General features: G+C 36.9%; 2 protein-coding genes across 3 annotated transcripts in view; one reads left to right on the top strand and one right to left on the bottom strand.

Moving 5' to 3' along the window:
- cdh23 (cadherin-related 23) overlaps positions 1–22,353 on the top strand; it is a 274,516-nt gene that overhangs the window by 223,765 nt on the left and 28,398 nt on the right. Inside the window, exons 28-38 of one of the 2 annotated variants that reach the window (XM_058795349.1) lie at positions 801–861; positions 1,745–1,890; positions 2,338–2,473; positions 3,571–3,959; positions 4,851–4,952; positions 5,919–5,921; positions 6,029–6,178; positions 6,265–6,393; positions 7,284–7,412; positions 9,519–9,746; positions 21,790–22,011. In XM_058795349.1, the coding sequence (XP_058651332.1) occupies positions 801–861; positions 1,745–1,890; positions 2,338–2,473; positions 3,571–3,959; positions 4,851–4,952; positions 5,919–5,921; positions 6,029–6,178; positions 6,265–6,393; positions 7,284–7,412; positions 9,519–9,746; positions 21,790–22,011 (1,695 nt within the window). Of the gene's footprint in view, positions 1–800; positions 862–1,744; positions 1,891–2,337; positions 2,474–3,570; positions 3,960–4,850; positions 4,953–5,918; positions 5,922–6,028; positions 6,179–6,264; positions 6,394–7,283; positions 7,413–9,518; positions 9,747–21,789; positions 22,012–22,353 lie in introns of those variants that run through there. The other variant, XM_058795348.1, reaches the window with a different exon arrangement.
- vsir (V-set immunoregulatory receptor) lies at positions 10,358–20,415 on the bottom strand. The gene is made up of 7 exons (XM_058795352.1): positions 20,170–20,415; positions 14,941–15,315; positions 14,794–14,856; positions 14,060–14,170; positions 13,821–13,848; positions 13,220–13,392; positions 10,358–11,860 (listed from the first exon to the last, which is right to left on the bottom strand). Exons 1-7 carry the CDS (start codon positions 20,222–20,224, stop codon positions 11,826–11,828), a joined length of 840 nt encoding a protein of 279 aa, XP_058651335.1. The 5' UTR covers positions 20,225–20,415; the 3' UTR covers positions 10,358–11,825.

Below are 22,353 nucleotides of genomic sequence, written 5' to 3' on the forward strand. Positions count from 1 at the left end.
ATTTGACTAATGTGCGGATGTCTTTAGTGTGTGCTAAATGGTTTTACCGCTCTGCATGATGAATTTATGTGTTTAAATATATTCAGGAACAACTTCTGATCATTGTTTCTGGGATTTATGAGATCAATGAAGTTGTATGTGTGTTTTCAAGACCATGTGAGTTGACGGTCATGCCATGATGACCATTTAAAGGTGAAGTGTTTCATTTCTGTGCCAGTAGTGGCACCAAACACAATTGCATAAATAAAGCAGGTAGTCCTGACTCTGAATTCTGATTGGATAAGGCATATTTGAAACTGTGATTAAACATTCTAAATGTAACAAATTGCTATTGCTTAGAAACCATAAACAGTCAGCAGTTGGGCTAATTAACTTTATTACTCACTGGAATTATTTATTCCAATTACTGTTAATAATAAATATAACTATTCGTTAGACGTTAGGGTATTTGAAATCTAGCCCTTTCAGACTGTGTGTTTTACTGCCGTTAAGGTTTTTTTTAGGTTTAATCGGTCTTCCACTGGTCATCAGATAGCCCCGCCCCAAACTCACGTTATTGGTTGAGCCAAAAAACATACTGTGTTTTATTTTGTGTTGTTAGTTATAAAGAAATTACACATTTCATTTGTGAAAATAAGAGTCCAATTGTAACTGTGTGATTGTATGTGTTGTCGTTTTTATATATTATTGTTTAGGTTTGTGTGGGTGTGCAGTGAGTTAAGCATTACTTTCACTCTCATTATTTAGTAGTACATGTGTGTGTACGTGTTGTGGTTACGTGTGTTTATGTCCGTCTGCAGGTTCAGGCTACAGATGCAGATCAGGGGGAGAATGGAAGAGTTCTATACAGGATTCTCTCCGGTAACTAGGCCTGTTTATTCTTCCTGTTTCCCTGATGTCACACCTCAGTGCCTTGATCAGATGCACTCCGACAGTATACTACACTAACTAACCAACATTGTTGCATTACTTAATGTACAAAAAAGTGTAAGAAAATACTTTATAGAAATATTTTGAGTATCTTCAGTCATATTTTGAGCATTTTCAGTCATCTGTGGAATATTGTAAGCACTGGGGGATGTGTGGAAACTTGTTTTAAAAAATAAGTAAATAAATTAATAAAAGCAATTGACTTTTTTGTTTATATCTCACAATTCTGACTTTTTTTTTTCTCAGAATTGCAAAATATAATTCAGAATTGGGAGAGATAAACTCATATTTGAAATATAAACTCAAAATTCTGCAAACAAATTTTTTTTGAAAGAGTTCTAAGAAGAAAAGTTTAAATTGTGAGATGCAAATTTAAAATTGTGAAAAGAAAACTGAACTGTGAGATAAAAAGGCGCTATTACTAATTTCATTTTTAAATCTGTGACAGAAAAAGACAATTGCAAAATGTGCAATATCTCTGAACTGGGAATTCAGAGAAAAAAGTCAGATTTGCGATATGTACACTCAGCAACATGAAGACAAAAGTTCGAATTTTGGCCTTTTTTTAGAATTGTGAGTTTATTTCTCGTTATTCTGAGTTCACAGAAATGTGAGAAAAAACATTGAATTATGAGATATAATATAGACAATATTAACAATTTTCTTTTCTTTTGGAAATATATGACTCATATAGAGGCAAATAGAGACTAATTCTGTAAGAAACATAAATTAGCACGATTGTTTTCAACCTCAGCCTTCATGTGATATACTGTTTCAGAGTATAGCTTATGTGTGTGTGATTTTCTATCTGTAGGCAACAATGGTCAGTTTACTATGGACAGTCTGTCTGGACTCATCAGCAGAGGAACTGTGGCTCTGGACCGAGAGACGCGCAGCTCTCATGTGCTGGAGGTGGAGGCCTACAACAGTGACCAGGGCAGCATGCGCAGCTCTGTCAGGGTATGTTTGTGTGTGAAAAATAATATAACGTACCCTAGAAGATCACATTTAAGGTGTCTTATTTGACAGGTTCATATTAAAGTTCATGTAAATTACTGTTTGCGACCCATTTTGCTTCATAATGTGACACATTTCCATGTAAAAAGGGAAGTTCAGTGATAAAAAAGGACTTGATTTAATCCATCAGAAACTGATTAAAAGGTGAAGTGCGCTTTGCATATTAGAATAGATTCAGATTTGAATGCAAGGTTGCTAAAACAATGCCTGCTTTACATAGTTAACATTGTTTAATAGCCTGCACACTATATTAAATCTAGCTATAAATGTTTTTTTTTTTTTTTTTTTTTTTTATTGAAACGCCATTAAAGACAAGTACTAGATATAATGTGTGTGTAGCAGTATGTGTGTGTTGTGAATCAGACTGTGATTGTGAGTTTGTGTCTGTAGGTGATTGTGTATGTGGAGGACGTGAATGACGAGTCTCCAGTCTTCACTCAGTCGCAGTACAATCGTCTGGGGCTCAGAGAGACCGCTGGGATCGGGACATCTGTGGTAGTGGTCCGAGCTACAGACCCCGACACAGGTACACAACACAATCAACCCACAAGCATGTGCAAACATACTCTCTTCTTGACCTTTGTATGTGTTTGTGGACCAGATTAGTTCACTGAGGAGGTACATTTGTCTCATAGGAACATCTGTGAGTGCTATTATTGTGTATTCATAACACTTCTCATTTATTTTGACATTTTTTAAGTGGGTGTGTGTCATGCACCTAACATAGCTCAAGCTGTGTTGTATTTTTCCATTGGTTCTTAATGTCAGACAATATCACAACATTGCTGTTGCACTTCTGCTTGTGCCTGTAACTGCTTCCCTGTTTCACTTCCTCATAGAGGATGTCCAGCTTGTCATAAACTGGACAGACGTCCAACCATCTGTGTCTACGCAGGCCAGGAGGTTTAGAGTGCAGTATGCTAGAGTTCAGTCCTGTTGATACTGCATATAAATAAAGATCGTCATTGAAATAGTTAGCTAACGACATTGGAGGACTAAGAGTGCCACTTGAAAATAAAATCAATCAACAATCAACGTAGTAATTAAAAATATAAATGAATAATGAACATGTTTTAAATTGATAAATAAACATTTTAATGTTCATTTCAAACGTTAAAAATGCAGTTAAATGTAACAGTAATATTTTCACCAGCTGAAAATGGTTTTAAGTCAGTTATTTCTATCTTTTGCTGTAGTGTGTCAGTAGAAAATACCAGTTTACATTTCCAGACATTCATATTGCCATTAATTGTAATAATCCAGTGAGATTTTTGTTTGCACAAGGAGTCTGACAACAGCCATTGCTCCACACAGAGATCTCATCATCATCCAGTCTGTTCGGAATGACATGAAGAAACAGAAGAAACCGAGACAGACTAAATCCAGAAGAAATGTGGCAACATCTCCAAGATGCTTCAAGAGACCTACCTGCAAAGCTGCCTGAAAAACTTTTAACAGTACTGTTTCCTCTTGGAGACGTTTGCCACAGTTCTTCTGGATTTAGTCTGTCATGTACAAAATGTGCTTCTGGATTTAGTTTGTATTTAAAAAAAAAAAAAAGTAATTTCCTTCACAAAGAAAAATCATACTAATCCCAGCCTTTTGCTGTCTCTCTATTTTTAGGTGATGGAGGCGCTGTAGCGTATGCTCTGGTCTCTGGTTCTGACCGTAAGTTTGAGGTCGATGTGAGTACGGGTCTGGTAACCACTGTGGATTACTTGGACTACGAGACCAAGACCAGCTACTTAATGAACATCTCAGCCACAGATCAGTCTCCACCGTTCCACCGCGGCTACTGCACCGTCTACGTAACTTTACTCAATGAACTGGACGAAGCCGTGGCCTTTCTGTCGGCCGGTTACGAAGCATCTCTGAGAGAGAACATCGCCACAGGAACAGAGGTGGTTCAGGTGAAGGCGCAGTCGGCCGATAACCTGAACCAGCTGACGTACCGCTTCGACCCCGACACCTCACCTGCTGCCCTGGCGCTCTTTAAGATTGACAGTGTCACGGTGAGAAAACTCGGTATATAATGTAATAGACAGGTTATATTTTAAGAGAATCAGAAATGAGTGCGGCGGTTTTAAAAGCAGGGTAGGTGATTTGGTTCAGAAAAATTTTTTTGTTATGCTGATTGAAAGTCTCTACACATCCCGATAGCAATCACTAAGTTAAGCAGTCTTAATGCATTTATGTATTTATATCGTCTGTGGAAGGCGTAGGACAGCGTTGCGTTCAACCCTCCACCAACATTGTCTCTCATCGTGTCGCTGGTTAGCCTCTGGTCTGCCTGTGCGTGTGCGTTTAGGTGTTTTGGCTTCGGAGAGTGATTTGCAGAGAGGGTGGGACTTTATGCTTTCAAATCTAGCTTGCTATTGCTAGCCCCTCCGAAATCTTACCTTTAAGATGTGAATTTTTGATTTCTTTCTAAATGCATGTTCATACCGAGATTGATGCAGTGAAGTGATGCAAGGAACTGAAAATGCAACTCAAACAGAAAATACTATATTTGATAGGGCACAGACGATGACTCATTTTTACTGATCAACTAGTCAGCAGGTCAATGACTAGTACTCTCAAGTCTGTTTAACACATCTAACACAACCCCCCCCCCCAAGAAAAAAAAATTGTAGATTCTAGGTCTGCCCTACAAATATAAGGGAAGGACACATGAACCTAAAAGTTAAATCTTAATGGCCAGTGAGTTTTTTTTTTTTTTTTTGCAAGGAAAACAAAAAATGAAGCTAGATAGTAGGGAAAATGAGCATGGGTTTAGAATGGGTTTCTTTTACCAGCTTGACACAGCGAAAAATCGGATCTTATTTTATTCAGTCTAGCAGAGATTTTGTTCATTTCTCTACATGGATTTTGTAAAATAATAAAGTATTTCGTGTGCTCTACAGGGCCGTATTACTGTGACGGGACTGTTGGACAGAGAGCAGGGCGATTCATACACTCTCACTGTTGTGGCTGATGATGGAGGACCCAAGAGAGACTCCACTGTGGTAATGAGTTTCTCCATGATCTGTTCAGTCTGTAGGCCAAACTCACTAAAGCCTTACTGTAGAGAAGCACACACAGTTGTTTCTTGTTTCTGAATGGTTCACAATATGATCATGTTTATTAAAGTAAATTTTAAAGGAATAGTTCATCCAAAACTGCAAATTTGCTGAAAATGTACCCTCAGGCCATCCATGATGTAGATGAGTTTGTTTACCCATCAGAACAGATTTGGAGAAATGTAGCATTACATCACTTGCTCACCAATGGATCATCTGCAGTGAATGAGTGCTGTCAGAATGAGAGTCTAAACAGCTGATAAAAACATCACAATAACCCACAAGTAATCCACACAACTCCAGTCCATCAGTTAACATCTTGTGAATACATGTTTGTAATAACCAAATCCATCATTAAAAGGTTTTCAAACTATTACTTTCAGGCAAAATACAAGTCCTATATCCATAATATTGCTTTCTCCAGTCAAAAAAGTAGTCTTGACTACATCAGGAGAGAAGTATGCACAGATCAAGTACTGTTTACCAGAGAAAACAGTTTTAGACAAATTTGTATTTTGATGTGAGAGGACAACAGGGGATGGACTTTTTCACTGGATGGAGCATTATTATGGATTATGGACTCTTACTGCTCTTTAGACAGAAGCGACGGTTTAAAGTTTAAAGTCTGTGGATTACTTGTGGATTATTGTGATGTTGCAGAGGATCCATTGGTGAGCAAGTGATGTAATGCTAAATTTCTCCAAATCTGTTCTGATGAAGAAACAAACTCATCTACATCATGGATTGCCTGAAGGTGAGCAAATTTTCATTTTCATTTCATTTTCCTTTAAAACTTCATGTCTGTGATAGTGATGTGAAATGTATGTAATAATATGATTGTGATGTACTGTATACATTTGTAATTTAACCTCTTTTGTTTTTTCTAATTTCCTTCTTGATGCACATTTGTAGAAGGTGAGTGATTCTTATTCATCAGATCCTTTTAATGCAATGAATGTTAATATTCTACCAGAAAAATAGTTTTTAACATATCATTTTTCATTACTCTATTCTTTTGACAGGTGTCAATCACCATTCTCGACGAGAATGACAACAGCCCAGAGTTTGATATCACTTCGGATTTGTCGGTGGATATTCCAGAAGACACAACAATTGGCCAGAGAGTTGCGGTCGTGTTGGCGCGGGACAAAGACGCTGGAAGAAATGGACTGGTGAGGGAGAGAAATATTCAAAACAATGTCAACTGAGTTGTCAATCATTTGTAGCCCCGCCTCCATCACACTCTTGTCTCCTTCAGGTGAATTTCACCTTAATCGCGGGGAACATGCAGGACGTGTTTAAGATCAACACAGCCAATAATACGTATGGAGAAGTTTACTTGAATGCACGTCTGGACCGTGAAGCCGTGGACCGTTACCTGCTTAAAGTGAGAAAGCGACACAACAGACACTATGGCTCCGTAACAAACTCTAGGGACTTCCTAGAAAACATTTTATATCATACGCATGCTCGCTAGACTATATTAGACATATACACTGCTGTTCAAATGTGTCAGTAGGAGTCAGTAGTATCTTTCCCAAGAAATTAATACTTTTATTTAGTATGGTTGCATTAAATTGATCAAAGGTGGCAGTAAAGACATATACATTGTTACAAAAACATTATATTTCTATTCATCAAAGCATCCTGAAAAAATGTGTTATGGTATTATGGTTAAGCAGCAAAACTAATTTTAACATTCATAATCATAAGAAATGTTTCTTGAGCAGCAAATCAGGATTTTAAACTGATTTCTGAAGGATCATGTGACACTGAAGACTGGAGTAATGATGCTGAAAATTCAGCTTTTCATCACAGGAATAAATTACATTTGAAAATATATTCAAATAGAAAACAGATATTTAAATTGTAATACTTTTTAACAATTTGACTGTTTTTACTATATTTTTGATCAAATAAATGGAAACTTGGTGAGCATAAGAGGAAAAATAATGCTTAACAACCACAAACTTGAACGGTAGTGTAATTTATTAATAAAAGTATTTAAAAATAGTTACATCTAATAAAAAATGGACTATGCACTGTCTGTCTAGGAAGTAGACATGTAGGCACCTCACTTTGAATAAGAAAATGCCTTTCGATTGCCTAACCACTCCAGACAGAGCCATACATGGTCATAGTGTGCTGCGTGACCTTGTACATGTTTCCTCGTAAAGTTAAAAATAGTATGCTTTGCATGATTAGTTCTGAGGTATACTGCTGTTGGTTTACTGATGTCCACGTGGATTCCTGTGTGTGTTAATGTGTTTGGATCAGGTGCGGGCGATGGATAACGGTTCCCCTCCGAGGTTCACAGACGTGTCGCTCACGGTGAATATTCTGGATGTGAATGATAACCCTCCCGTACTGCAGAGCCCTCGTGGGTACAACGTCAGCGTCAGTGAGGTCAGAACCACAGCACCTCAAACCAGTGATACCAGCATCGCAGATTCTATGTGTTAAGCATTCAAATGTTTGCATGCAATACGTCAAAAGTCAGAAGAAGTCAGAAGTCAGAAAGAGTGACTTTATTGCCAAGTATGTTTGCACATACGAGGAATTTGTTTTAGTGTCACAAGCCTCCAGAGACAACAACAACAACACACAGACAACAAAACTTAGATGTGAATAAAATACACATATGTACCACATATAAAAATAAACAACAACAACCATTTTTTTTTTAAATACTTTAAAAAATAAAATAAAATAAATTGTATGTACAGGTGTGCTATTGATAGAATAGAATAGAATAGAATAGAATAGAATAGAATAGAACAGAATAGAATAGAATAGAATAAGATGTAGGGGTGTACTAGGATGTAGAGTGGTAACATATAAATATAAGGTTATTGCACATACTTTTATTGCACAATGGGGAGAAAATTTAACTGTTCATGAGGTAGATTGCCTGGGGGAAGAAACAAAGAAAGAAAGAAATATAATTAGAATAAAACCTGGTTAGTTTATAGGCAAAAAAGTAGACAAAAATCTTATCATATATTATAATTATTTATTATATTATAATATATATATATATATATATATATATATATATATTTATATGAACTGTATATATATATATGTATATGTATACATACATACAAATAATATTATTTATTTATTTTGTAATATAAATATTTCTAATTTATTATTATAAAAAATTTCAGGATAGTTATAATAATTATGTTAAAGTATTTTAAAGCTGCAGTCCGTAACTTTTTTTGTTTAAAAATTATCCGAAATCAATATTTGAGAAAGTACATAACCAGCCAGTGTTCAAAACTATCGTCTTACTTTAGCCCGATTCACAACGGTTATCTTATAATAATGTTTTCTAATTTTAGTTAGTACGGGTAGGTTTTTGCGGGAAATTCGGGCATTGCATCATTACGTCACGTCTGTGAACATAAAGAAGTTGTCCCGGCTAGTAGGCTATCGCATGTGAGGATCCTGCAGGTGGTGGAACGTTTAGCCTTTTCTTACAGCAGCTGGAATTATTAAATGTATCATTTTGATGGCGGATTGTAATCCAGAAATTATTATGTATTTATATGAAACATATGTGAATGAAATTAAATTATATTCCAGTTTTAAATGTGCTTCTGAATACAACCTGGGATTACACAGGATTTATATTTTAAAGAAAACCAGTTCAAAGGGAGCATAATTTGCTTTTTGGGTTAGAAGATTTTCTTAATATGAAATTTGAATGGCATGACAATTAGATTAGAATGTACAGAAATTGAAATCTACATGTTAATACACACTATACTCATAGTCACGCAATGCTGATGTTGTTAACATTAATAATTTGAGAATAAATATTGTATAACAATAATAATAATTTGCATGGTTTGATGTGATATGAGCTAACCGATCTTCAGATTAAATCACCATTGGTAGCGCGATTTATGGTAATGCTTTTTTCCTTAGTTGGTCAGAACAAACATGGCAGACTTGTTACTTACTTGTTCAGATGACAATATCCGGTGAAAATTCTTATTTGGGTCATATATTTCGAGACATAGGCTAGAATCTGTGATTCCTGAGTACAGTATCCACACCAGTGCGGTGACTGACAGCCACACATTCACCTCAAAACATTAGATTTATCTGTGCTGGAGCCGTGCCGGTGTTGTGCCCATTTTCGACCCCTGCCAAATTACTACCCCCTCTCGTTGAAATCGCTACCTGATTGCCTAATCCTAACCCCTCCCCCACACCTAACCCTAAACCTACCAATACTAGGGGGGTAATAATCCAGCGGGGGTCAGCATTGGGCACAACACCAGCGCACAAACCAGCAAGCAAGATAATTCCGCAAGTAACTGCAATTCCAGGTTTTAAAACAGAGATGGCGACAAAGAGGCAAAATTTACAGACTGCAGCTTTAAACACTAATTTACTTTTAATATGACTTATTATTTAGATTTAGATAATTTGCTGTAATTTTATTATATATTATACATACATTTTATTATAGACTTGGTATATCTATGTGTGTTTTAGAATGTGGGTGGCGGTACGTCGGCCCTGCGTGTCATAGCGACAGATCGTGACATCGGACCCAACGCCATGCTGTCGTACTACATCACCGGTGGGAACCAGGATCTGACCTTCAGAATGGACCGTATGACGGGAGAGATAGTGACCCGACCGTCACCTCCTGACAGAGAAAAACAGCAGCATTACACACTCACTGTGACTGTGGAAGATGATGGAATGCCACCTTTATCAGTAAGTGTGTCTGTTGGCAGTCTGTTTTTTCTTTGTAATCTATCATCAAAATAATCTCCACCTCTAATTTATTCACCAAGGCCACATGGATGGAGAAAAGTAATATTTCAGCCTACATTTCAAAATCCAGTCAGATCCCAATTCTTTTTGACTCTAAATATAAGATACTACATTTACTCTTTAAAAAGCCTGACTGAACAACTAAACAGCAAAAACAGGAAACCACAACCTGCCTTATTTCTGAAACAGGAAGTTACACTCTTAAGAGCTGTTGTGAACCTCACAGCGGTCTGGGTTTCATCAAGTGTGACTTTTGGGCCTCTAGTATCTGTATCCACTTTATGAAACCATCTAATAGATGCTGAGTGCTCAAAAAGCTACAGATTGAAACCAAATTTTAGGGATATGTTGACTTTCAAATAACTTGATGATGCACTAACTTGAACAACATCCTAGTTAAAGTGTTTATTTTTTAGTTGAATTTGGGTAAGTTCCTGATAATGGTTTAGAGGCCCCCGTTACCCATCAGTTGACTGTCTGCTGTCGCAGATGCTTTTCCGTGTGATTGAAGAGATTATTTGTTGCATAAACATGGCACAAGGACTCTCAGCTCTCACCAGAACTTTTTATTTGTTTGTATTTTTATAAAACAAGATATAAGCAATTGTTTTTCCACTGTATCAGCAGTTGTGTCACAGCAATGCCACTGGAGCTACATATGCAGTATTAACTTTGTACAGGCACATGTGCAACTTCAAATGAACAAACTGGTTCATAGGCATATTTATCAGCATATTTACAATATTTGCAATCATTCAAACCATCCATTCATACACAAAGCAAAGTTTTGGCACTCTTTATGGCAGTGGATTAAAAGTTTTAAGCTTCCTGAAAATATTCACCAGCTCTGCTTTTTGTTTTTTGTTTTTTCATGGAAAACAATAGAAACTCTCTCTCTCTCACACACACACACACACACACACACACACACACACACACATAAAATAAAAATTCAATACAAAATAGATAGAAAATCTTTTATGAGCCCTCAGGCCCCTTAAAGCCACAAGTGACATGGGAGACATAAGAGAGTGGCATTGTGTTTGATTGTCACTGATGTAACATTTACCACAAAAAAACAAATCTGCTCTCATTCTGACAGAATGCATCATTAAGCTACATACATCATAAAAGCACCACACTCACCACAAGAGGGTTTTAAACAGCCCATCGTTTCTCAGCAGGTCTGACGGTGAGTGTACTGAGAACATCCCTTTTCCACCGAAACGTACCGTTGCTGGTCTCATTCTGGGCCCATTACATAAGACACTGCATTATCAATTATTTAATATTTTAAAACAAATACAGTCATTTGCGTCTTCATTCGCCTCTCAAGTGGTTCTGAAATCTGCAGATTTTCCGGCCAAGCACCACATCTGGGACCAGCACTGGCACCATGTCAGTGATAAAGTGATAACTGAGTACTTTGGCACTGACTTACTGAGTATGGCGGGAATAACTATTGAGAAACTCAGTGTTGAGATGGGTAAAACAGAATTGAAGAATGAGGTATTAATACATCCCTGACCTCTAGAAGAGAGCGGATGAACTGATTGTTTCATTTGGAAAGGAGGTGAGGATGGGGATAGACAGATTACAGAAGAAAGAAAGAGAGTAAAATGGTCTTTTAAGTGCAAATTAACCCACAGTGTGACTGACACACGAAGCATGTGATGAAAAGAAATGTGTGCAAACAGCATAGCTGAAATTAATTTTTCAACTCAAATGCCACAAAAGAAAATCTTTGGATCCTCTTCATGAAATCGTGCTCTTCCTAGTGCCCTAGGTTGTGAAACAGTCCGATTCTCCTTCTCGTGAAACCCATTTAAGGACAGTCAGCAGATAGACACAGGCGTCACCAGATAAGGGGTCCCACCGTAATAGCAGAGAGTTCAGTTCTCATTTTTTGGGGGTGGGTCTCTCCTCCTCATCTTTGCAGAAGACAGGAAGAACAGAGGCATGATGATGTGGAGGAGATGGAAGAAGCACTCGATGTTCCTGGGGTGAGCGTGACACGTTTTAGTCCATTAAGTTGGGAGACTCAGGGATGGCTTCTGGAAAAATAATAGTAAAATTATTAGCTTGTAATGTTAAATAAGCCATATTTTAGTTTAGTTCCCATTTTTCCACCCTTTCTCTGATCTATATTATTAACAAGTCTGTTTTTGCTACTGCACCTTTAAGACTTAGAAGTGAATTAAATGCCTTCTGTTTTGATTGTGTAAACTCTACACATATGAAATGTGTGCTGTTGCCAGGCTGTGTGGGCGGACCATATGTAAATGTACCATTTTTTATGTTTTTGCAGTGTCAGTGAATGGTATGAATGGAATGGTGTGTGGGAGCATTGCATTATGAATGGTAGTGTACTGGTGTGTGTTTACATAGTAGTTTTAGATCATCCATAACTATTTTCCATTTATGCATGTGGCAATGCAACTTACATTCTTTTTTTTTGTTCATTCTTTAGTAACTGAAAATGATTTTGACATTGCTAGAGTCATGTTTTGCTGTTTGAGCTGCAGGAAAGTTGTGTTCATTATGCAATTTCTCTCAAAATAGCAAGGAAAACTCTCTTTCCTATGAATACAGATCTGTCGGTGTATGTGCCAGTAGGTCATGTATAATGAAGGAACACATGAAAGTAGGCACACATGCACACACACGTTCTCGGTTTCTCTGAATCCAGTTTGCCGTCAGAGAAGCAGAAATGAGTGTTGTGAAACGAGGGAGAAAAGGGGAAATTGACATTCTGTAGATTCCGCTGAGTTAAAGGTTAAAGTAGAGGAGGCGTTTGTGTAAGTGGAGATTGAGCTGGACCTCATACCGTTCGCCTACACACGAGACTCTGGGTTTTGTTTGATTGTGTGCAGATTTGCATGCGTGTGTTCATTTTTAAATGAAACTGTGGGTACATCCTTGCCTACCATGTGGAAGAAACAAAATCTGTCGGATGTGTGCGCATTTGTTTTAAATTGTGTATGTACCAACATTGTGTGTGTAGAGCTTCCCCAGATGTTTCTTGTCGCCTGCATAGCAGTGACAAGCTTTAGCAATCTAGCTGGAGTTGGATTACAGTTTTGTATGTGTGTGTGTGGGTTGGTTTTTGTGGTTTACGGGGACAAAATTTGTATAATGACATGGGTATGACAGAGGTATTACAATTTGAAGGTGGTTTATGAGAATACTGCCTATGTCCCCGTAATTCAAAAGGCTTAAAAAACATACTAAATGGTGTTTTTTTGAAAATCTAAAAATGCACAAAGTTTCCTGTAAGGAGTAGGTTTAGGTGTAGGGTGATAGAAAATAGAGTTTGTACAGTATAAAAACCATTAAGCCTACGGAGAGTCCCTGTAAACCACAAATACCAACGTGTGTGTGTGTGTGTGTGTGTGTGTGTGTGTGTGTCATACCCTGTGCTGGGAAGAACAATTCTCCTTGTATGTTTGGAGAGAATGGAGTTCCGGGATCTGACAGGAGGTGGCGTCCTGTTTCAGATGACTGTCTCATTATTTGGGATACAGTCCGGGGTTTAGGCTGTGGAGAATCGCCCAAAAACACTGGGTTCTCATGGGCATGTGCCTCACTAGAGAGAGAGTGAGATTATAAATGAATAAATACCATCCCAAAATCAAAAGATGCTAATAATACATAATACTGTGCATAAAATCTAACATATATCAAATATTTAGTTTTAGGACTAATACTCTTTTTGCATTGTGATATTCATGAACATTAAGTTCATTTTCCTCTAGATTTTTATCAGTTTTTTTCCTGTAAAAAAATCCTTATAATTGTAAATAATTATTTAATTTGTAAATTACAGTAGTTGTTTATTATCCTAAAAATGATCTCACAATGCAAAAAAAACAGGATTTATTGGTTTTAAACATAAGCTTTGTTCTATATTTATTTATATTATTTAAAGGTGAAATTCAATTTGTATGTTTTTTGTGAGATTCATCCAAATATCCCTTGTTTAGTCTAAGTATTTTGGTCACTAAGGCAACTCACCTGTCCATACGCACCAGCTCGTGTGCACCTGATAAAAACAGGAACAGGAAATGGTTCATGGTGAGAAAGGAAATGCAGTCTCTTTAAAACAATTAGTGCAGCTACTGTACTCCCATCAGCAGTCTCTGCAGTGCAGGACATGTGCAGCATACTCTCACACACAATATAGGTCAGAGTAAGTGTGTGAGCAATGCATGACTAAGTGTACGTGTTGGGTGTGTGTGTGTGTGTGTACTCACGTCTGTGTCGCTCCACTGTTTGTCTCTGCCTGTAAACCAGCATCAGTATGAGCGGGAGGCACAGAATGAAAGCCACACAGGCTGCGATAGCCAGACCTTCAGCCACCGAGTCTGAAAAAGAAAAAAAACAGAGCCGTTACTGGTGGAAAAGAGAAAAGAATCAGTAGTGAAGTCACCCTTACGTAAAGCCACACTTAAAAATGCTTGATTGCTGTTGCATTAGATGCCCATTTGTATATATTATATAGAAAAACTAGCACAATCACATCTTTCAACCAAAACATTTAATAAAATGTTGGCTTTTAAAGAAAGAAACAGTAGATTTAAGGTCAAATTTACAGAACAGTCATTCCATTGTGTGCAAATGTGCAAAATCTTACTTGCACTAAATACTTGAAATTGCATTTGGGAATTTAAATTAAAGGTATATTTCACCCAAAAATTAAAATTTTGTCAGCATTACTCACACTAGGGGTGAACTATCCCTTTAAGTCATTTTTTATTTTTTTATTTTTTACATTGTCAAACAGGCTCATTCTACTTCTCTTATTCCCAAAACTATATTTGTGAACTTGAAGGGAACTTTCATTTAACAAAAGTGGAAGCTAGTTCTCAGAAAAACTGTAGCATCATTCAATTACAGATGCCACTTTGACAGACTTTCTAAAGTGTGATTTACATGTTTTAATACTTTTTAGAGCCATTGCATTATATGTGTGTGGTTTTGAACGTACCATCTGAAGGACTGTGAGACCACTCCGAACACTTCAGATTGCCATTGTGAGTTTGTCCCATCGCTGTGGAAACGGGACACATTAAGATCACACAAGAACAGAGGGGTACATAAACGTCACACCTGACCTCTCTCCTCGCTCACTTACATGGCACCACATTCAGGTAGATGAATTCACGGGCCCCCTGCTCCACCTTTTGCTTCTTAACTTCCAGAAGCAGACAGCAGTATTTGCCCTGGTCCCTGTGCTTGATGTTCTGCAAGAAGATGGAGAAAGACTTGTTGCCTTTGCCTATGTATTCCACTCCCAGTGTGCGGTTGGAGTGGTTGGACCCACGAGGATGTGTGCCCTTGTGGCAGTGATCCTGCGAGCCAGGTGTGAAGAGCCAGGTGTTCCACATCTTGTCCTCCGAATGAGCCTTGGATCCAGACTGAAGACACGTCATAGTGACGTTGGCCCCTTCAGGACACTCGTAGACCCGATGGGGCACAGAGACACTGAAAGAGTGACGCTCACCGCTCACTGGAGACACAGAGAGAGAAAACAGTGATACTTTTTATATTAGATTAGATGTGTATGATGTTTTGGACCTTAAAAGTACTTTTTCATGCCCAGCTTAATTAGTACAGACAACTTTAAAGCTGTTGTAAGTTGATTTCTCCAAAAAATGGAAAACACTTGGAAAATATTTAAATTTGAATTTGAAATTTGACTTCAATTTAAAGGCAACCTTTCTTTCTTTCTTTAATGTCAGAACATGCAGAGACATACAGCAATATCTGTGGATTTCTTGAGCTTAACTGCTTAGTTCCTCACAGAAAGTGTGTATTTGGTACTTGTAATGTGTGAAGTTCAGCACTTTAGAGTCAGCTGACCACATGTGCATTCTATCAGAGTTTGTTTACTGTAATATCTGTGGCTAGACTTTAGCAGTTGTCTTTTTCTTAAAAATGTTCAATCAGTGAGAAAAAGTGTCACTGAACATTTATTTTTAATGATTTATCATTTTAATGATTTCAAATCTACAGTATCCACTTGTGAAATGTGAAATTAAATCAGTATTGTATGACTGAACAAATGATTTATTAGACATTCATATATTATATATTGTTTTTTAATGATTTATCATTTTAATAATTTCTAATCAATTTGTCTAATTGTGAAATGCTTTATATGTGTATGTATGTGTATATTTATATATATAATATTTACACATTATATATATATATATATATATATACACACACACACACACACACACACACACAATATTTACACATGTATAATCAATTATTTTATCATTTATTGTAAATCAACAAAGGTCTTATGAAATGTTTGCTGGAAATCTGTGCTCTTTAACTCCATTCATATCAGTACCCAAGAGCTGCTTACGTGTATACTAAAATTGTATACTAAACTATTATAACAGTAATTTAGAAAATTTGAAAAACAAGCTTTGTGAAACCCAGATGTTCTTGTGGAAGAAAAGCATTTCCACCTCATTATTGAACAAACAACAGCAGGTGTCAGACTTCAGTCCTCTGCTGTTGTTCTTGTATCCATAAGTGTTTGTGCTTAAGTTGTATTGTGTGTGTGTGTAGAAGGGTGGCACACCGAGTGCATTGTTTTCTAATCCTGAAATAGACAAAACGGACCTACACCCTAATTACACATACAAACCCTATGAACCAGAGCTAAATGTTTATCAACCAGAGAGATGAAATGGGAAAAACCCAGATTTCTCATGAATGGATAAATATTTCCTATATTTCTGAATGACTGACCTAGATATTGACTGCTTGAATGCATGGCTGCCTGTCAGTCTGTGCCACCCTCTACTATCTTTGACTTTAAAGAAACATGTGTAGTTGACCTTAATGTGTATATACTTTATTCTTTATTTAAGATGCCCAGAGTGACTTAAATGTACATCTATGGGCATGCATGTGTGTCAGGAAGAGCAATAGGAAACGGCATCTTTGTGACAAAGTGCACTCAGGGCGGTGTGTCCGTTCCTGTCTCTCACAGACACAATACAGTCCAAACCCCTCCTGCCCTATTATTCCCTATAAACCTCATCCGCCCTCATATTCCCAATCAGCGTTTGTAATTATCCGGTCCAGGGCTCCATTTTCCACCCCGTGAGATCCTGTGCTGGGAATCCGCTCTGGCAGCTGCCAGGGGTTCAGAACGTCTTTGTTGTGACTGGATGAAATACTACCCTGCACTCTGGACATAAACGTGCCGTCGCTGAGTACTGGGTCGAGATTGGATCAAAGGCATGTTAGAAAGTGTTTTAGAGGCAGAGCCAATCCAAACTTTTGCTTTAAGTGCATAAAAGCTACTGATCCGTTCAAGAAAGGTTCAAAACAACGTAAGCATGATTCAGATTTAACGTTGACTGATAACATAACTTGAATTGAGCCCAGAACATTCTCAGACTTATCTGACAGAGATAAATAATAATGAAACGTTCCCTGCTTGAGGGCATCTGTCTGCAAATGTGTGTATCTGTGACGTCAACACAAAAGCATCTGTGTCACAGAATTTACATGAACATCAGAATCCACCCTGCACTTTGTTATTGATATTTGAAGGATGGCTTCTAGATGCATATTACTGATATTAGAAGAATCACATTTACATGCCACTGTGTCCAGAATGTGCTTCATTTTAGAGAATGTCTATGAAGCATTACACAACCACTGAAACCTCTTTAAAGATATTTTGCCACATTAACAAGAACATTAATGGTGATTTATGCTGCCAAGATCCAAAAGGACACCAAAAATGAAAACACATAAAATATAGTCTTCATATTATGCAATACACTTATCATGACTTCTCTAAAATCGTTCACCTGATACAATGTCAAACCTGCTGTGATGCATCTAAAGAAACTCGTTTGAAAATGAACTTAAATGACATTTGAGAGTTCTTTTTTCTTTATTTTTGGGGGGGGGGGGGATTATCAGTAAATTTCAAACTATTCCTCACACTGTCAAGCTTCAAGAAGCAACCTAAAGAATCATAATAGAAGTCCAGGTTCTCTGAAGCCATATGATATATTGTGAACTACTTTTACGATATTTTATGCTGCTTTTTGTCCTTTTTGAAGCTTGGCAGTATGCATGTATAAATGAAAAAGAGCAACTCAGACACTGAGCTTCATGGAAGACAATAATACAGAGGGTCACGAAAAGTGCATTTCTGTATTTGAGTCAACTGTTATTTAAAGGAAGAACCCCCTTTAAAGCCCCCTCCTACATGTCATTCTCATTTCTCACTATTGCTGTTTGTGTAAGAGCCTCATTAAAAGGTGTTAATGAAAGCCATAGGGGTCTAAGAACATCCCTCCCATTTGCAGACAAAGCATGACTCTGAGGGACCGTCCCGTTTCAACTGAAACCTCCTGCAGATCAGTATCTGCCCTCCCTCGACTTCATGTATTGTTTTAGTAATAGACTATTTTACATTCCCAGAAGCCAAATCATTTATGTCTTTGTGGATTTTCTGTGCTGATTTGTATTAGAAATAATGAGCATTTTTAAAACGCTCTGCAGCCTACCAATCTTAAGCGTTAAAGACAGTAAACAACAGTAATGTTTTCTTTAGCAAGCAACACTAATGCTCATTGTTGCATCATCCTTCCTCCCTTACGTTATTGTTCTCTTAGTTCTCAATTAATCATTTTCTCCTCTTCATATTTTTGGACTGTGGATATAGCCTCTCATGGGGAATTACAAACCCAGGGGGTCAGGAATGTGATCCTGGTGCAATATCCATGGTCTCATTCCATCTGGGATCCTTTCTGTCTTTCTCCCTGTCTCTCTCCAATAAATATATGCTCTGTATCTCTGTTTCAAACACATCTTGTCTTCTCAGGCCTGGTTAGGATGAAACCACTAGGCTTTTTGAGAAAGATCACATGTCCTCACTCATGGAATCGATACCCCCTGGTTTGGAGAACTGACCTGACGATTACTCCACTTTAACAGCTTCTCTCTTGAAACAAGCCTCTCACATCATGCCACTTCCTGAAGACCCACATCTCACACAGTCTAGCTTTAGACCAAACACACTAAAATTGGCAAAAATCAATAGGCCTATTAGCTAAATGATGAACCAGCTTCATCTGCAAACTGACGCTGGGTAAATTCAGCTGAAACATGGAATATATTTTATATTATAAATATTTTTTATATATTTTTTATCTAGGAATCTGATTGGCTGAGAGGGAGGCTGTGTAAAGAAGGAAGTACCCAATTAAAGCCGATGTGTAAACAAGATAGAAATGCTACATTAATAACAGACTGTGATTAAAGAACCTGACACAAAGTGTTCAGTGTTTTCACAAACATTGACTATTTTTGGTAAAAAAAAAAAAAAGTCACGAGTTTTGACGGAACGACGTCAAACATCGTTAAAATATATGATTTGTAGTCTGTCTTTTTCTTTTCAACTGATTTGAATTGTTTTTTAACGTCTGTTAAATTCGGGACAACACGACGCATCGCATCGCAGCGTTTAATAATGGTAATATACATATGAGACGTTAAAAACACTGGTTTTGCGTAAATAAATTAAGAATAGGCCTACTGCTGTTGACCGAACTTAGCTAATGAATATTAATTAGGCGCGCCGACCACATTAATATTCACAAGCTAAGTCTTCAACATCGTAGGATTCGTTAGCTGTCTAATGCCCACCTAACGTTTAAGCCAATCAGCTAGGCTTATTAGATACCCTCATTTTACTAATTAATATTCATGAATCAAGCCATCATCACTACAGTATTATATTAACTGAATGCACGGGAAAAGCGTAAATTCAGCGATTGGATACACTTCGGTATGATTTCTCCAAATATGTACGTAATTAACCAAAATTGCACGGCTTTATACAACAGTAGAAAATTAAAATGAGCAGCTTAACAAAGGAAAGTAGCGTGTCGCAGTAATATACAATCGATCAAAAAACTATGACAGATGACGGTCTTTTTGTAGAGTTGAGTGTTGATTTCAGGCCAAAACTTGAGAGGACAAAAAATTGTTTTTCAGTTTTAAAACAAGCTGACACACGCTCGATCAGCCTCGAGGTCATTTTACAAGTAAACAAATGTCAGATTCAGGGTCGTTCACGCAGAACGCGCTCGGGACGCAACGGCATTTTAAAAAACGCAGGGATTTTGAGACGCGTTTATAAAACGTGAGCCACGATATTAAAACGCTTAAAAAATGTGCAAAACGCGACTGACAGCCAATTTGGCTGAGCCAAACACATATGTACACAGACCAGTTATTTAAAAAACAGCGCAGCAATGCAAGAACGCGTTCTGTACGACAAGTCCAGAAATAAAGTCCAGAGTAGATTTACCTTGAACCGCAATTAAGAGGTGAAAGCAGAGCAACAGAGCGCAAAATACATCCATCAGTCCTGATCTCCTGTAAATCTTCCCGAAACTGTTGAAATATCTTCAGTTTATGTCCGAAGTCCTCTACAGTTTCTTCTGCTGTGGTGATAGAAATCTTTTGTAGTCTTCCTCTTATTCCCGTGTATTGTGAACTCTATTGTGCTCTTACAGTAAGTTACTTCTCAGAATCATATCAGTGTAAAAGTAAAGCAGTGAAACAAGAAGCACTACTCTTTCCCTCCCCCTCCAAAGCTCTCACTCCACCCACTATACACTGCAACTTCAGCTTGCTTTTTTCTTTAATAATAATATATAATCTTGACATATGTAAAAGAATTCAGTGATTTTGGCTTTGAAGTGTGTTTTTTAAATAATATTGTCTATTTAAATTGATTGAATTATAAGTATTTTAAAACATAATTTTATTATTATTCATTTATTTATTTGTAACATGTAGTAATATAATTAAAGAAAAAAGTTGTGTTTTGTCTGTAATAATATGTATATACACTTATATACTGACATGTAAAAAACAAAAAAAAAGAAATATAACTAATGATTTGGACTTTGAAGTGTGATTTAAATAGAATTATAATAATTATTTTAAAACATTATAATTTAAATGTATTTATTGTAATATGTAGTTATGTAATTAATTATTTAATACAATTGTTATATAAATTAAAGTAGTACATTTTACTCCACATTTTTTTTTTTTAATGTTTCTGGACATTTATTTTTCTGCAATACAAATTTGTATATATTCATATGAGTATGAATATATATTAAAACATAAATAATTTTAATTATAATAATGCTAATAAATCTATTTACCCACTATTCTGGGTAAAGTTTTAATTATTTAATTTGGCTTTAGTACAGATATTAATTAATATTTGAAACATGTTGTGTTTTATAATATCACACATAAATATAAATTAAAACATAAAACTGCCTTTATATTTTAGGATGGTTTTTATCAGCAGACAAGTTTTATACAGACTTTGGATGACTCTGAAGCTATAAGATGTTCCTCTTGAGACCATATTTAGGATTTTTGTCATAGTTGGCCAAATTTTGGTTTCAGCAGTAATGAGAACTGCTCGAGTGAACTTTGAGGGGATCTGATTCCCTGTCGATAGCATCAGACACCAGAGAAAATGCACATATCAGTAAACTTCTGTCATCACACACGCAGGCTGTCAGGTTATGCAAATAACATTCAAACTTGCTACACTAGTTCACCATGATACCATGAAATAAAGGTTACTCCACATGCACAGTCTGTTCAGAAGAAAACATGCAAATACTCATTCAAAGGCCATAAACATTGCCCTACTAACTAGACATGCAGCATGTTCACAGATCAGTAACAGATTCTGTAACATATGATCGATTTAAATGAAATAGTATGATTAAAGTTGTAGTTTTTCAATGCATTGACACTCTTCCCACATTTTTTTTTAAAGGGCATGTTTTTATTAGTTTATGCATATATATGTCCTATTGGATTTCCCTAGTTTCTCTAGATGTAAAATATTACAAGTATTTCACGCTTTATTGTTTGTCATCCATTTCCACAGACGTCCACCACCGTTTGGGTCCGTATAATTGATGAAAACGATAACGCGCCTGAGTTTCCGGAGGAAGAGTATGTGACAGAGCTCAGAGAGGGGCCAAACACAGTAGGAGCCATTATCGCAACGGTTACTGCCATCGACCCTGATGAAGAACTCAACGGAACCATCCGTTATGCCATCTCCAAGGGCAACCTGGCCCAGACGTTCCAGATCAATAGCATAACGGTGAGGGGGTCCGAGAGTGACAGACAGGAACCCAGGATTGGTTTAGAGACACTGAAGTGTTCATTGTCATTATATAGACACATTTGGTAGATGTTTTATTTTTTTCTCAATTTCTCAACTTTTATTTGAATGCTCCCTTAATATTCAGATTAGTAGTCGGTGAGTATTTATCAACTGCTCCGAAACTGTTTCCCCAAATCCTAAATATGGTGTTATAACCTTGATGCACATATCAGTAGTTATTTATTTATTATTACTAACCATATGTGTCCCTGGACCACAAAACCAGTCATAAGGGTAAATTTTTCATCTAAATAAATAAGCTTTCCATTGATGTATGGT

The sequence above is a fragment of the Onychostoma macrolepis genome, chromosome 13 (assembly GCF_012432095.1).
Source record: "Onychostoma macrolepis isolate SWU-2019 chromosome 13, ASM1243209v1, whole genome shotgun sequence".
Classification (NCBI taxonomy): Eukaryota; Metazoa; Chordata; class Actinopteri; order Cypriniformes; family Cyprinidae; genus Onychostoma; species Onychostoma macrolepis.

Bases quoted from the DNA above. Each gene is read 5' to 3' on its own strand.
- vsir (XM_058795352.1), bottom strand. From the start codon at position 20,224: ATGGATGTATTTTGCGCTCTGTTGCTCTGCTTTCACCTCTTAATTGCG. The intron at 15,316-20,169 runs GTAAATCTACTC...CTGTGTCTCCAG, and splicing joins CCTCTTAATTGCGGTTCAAG to TGAGCGGTGAGCGTCACTCT. The intron at 13,849-14,059 runs GTGAGTACACAC...TGTTTTTATCAG, and splicing joins AACAGTGGAGCGACACAGAC to GTGCACACGAGCTGGTGCGT.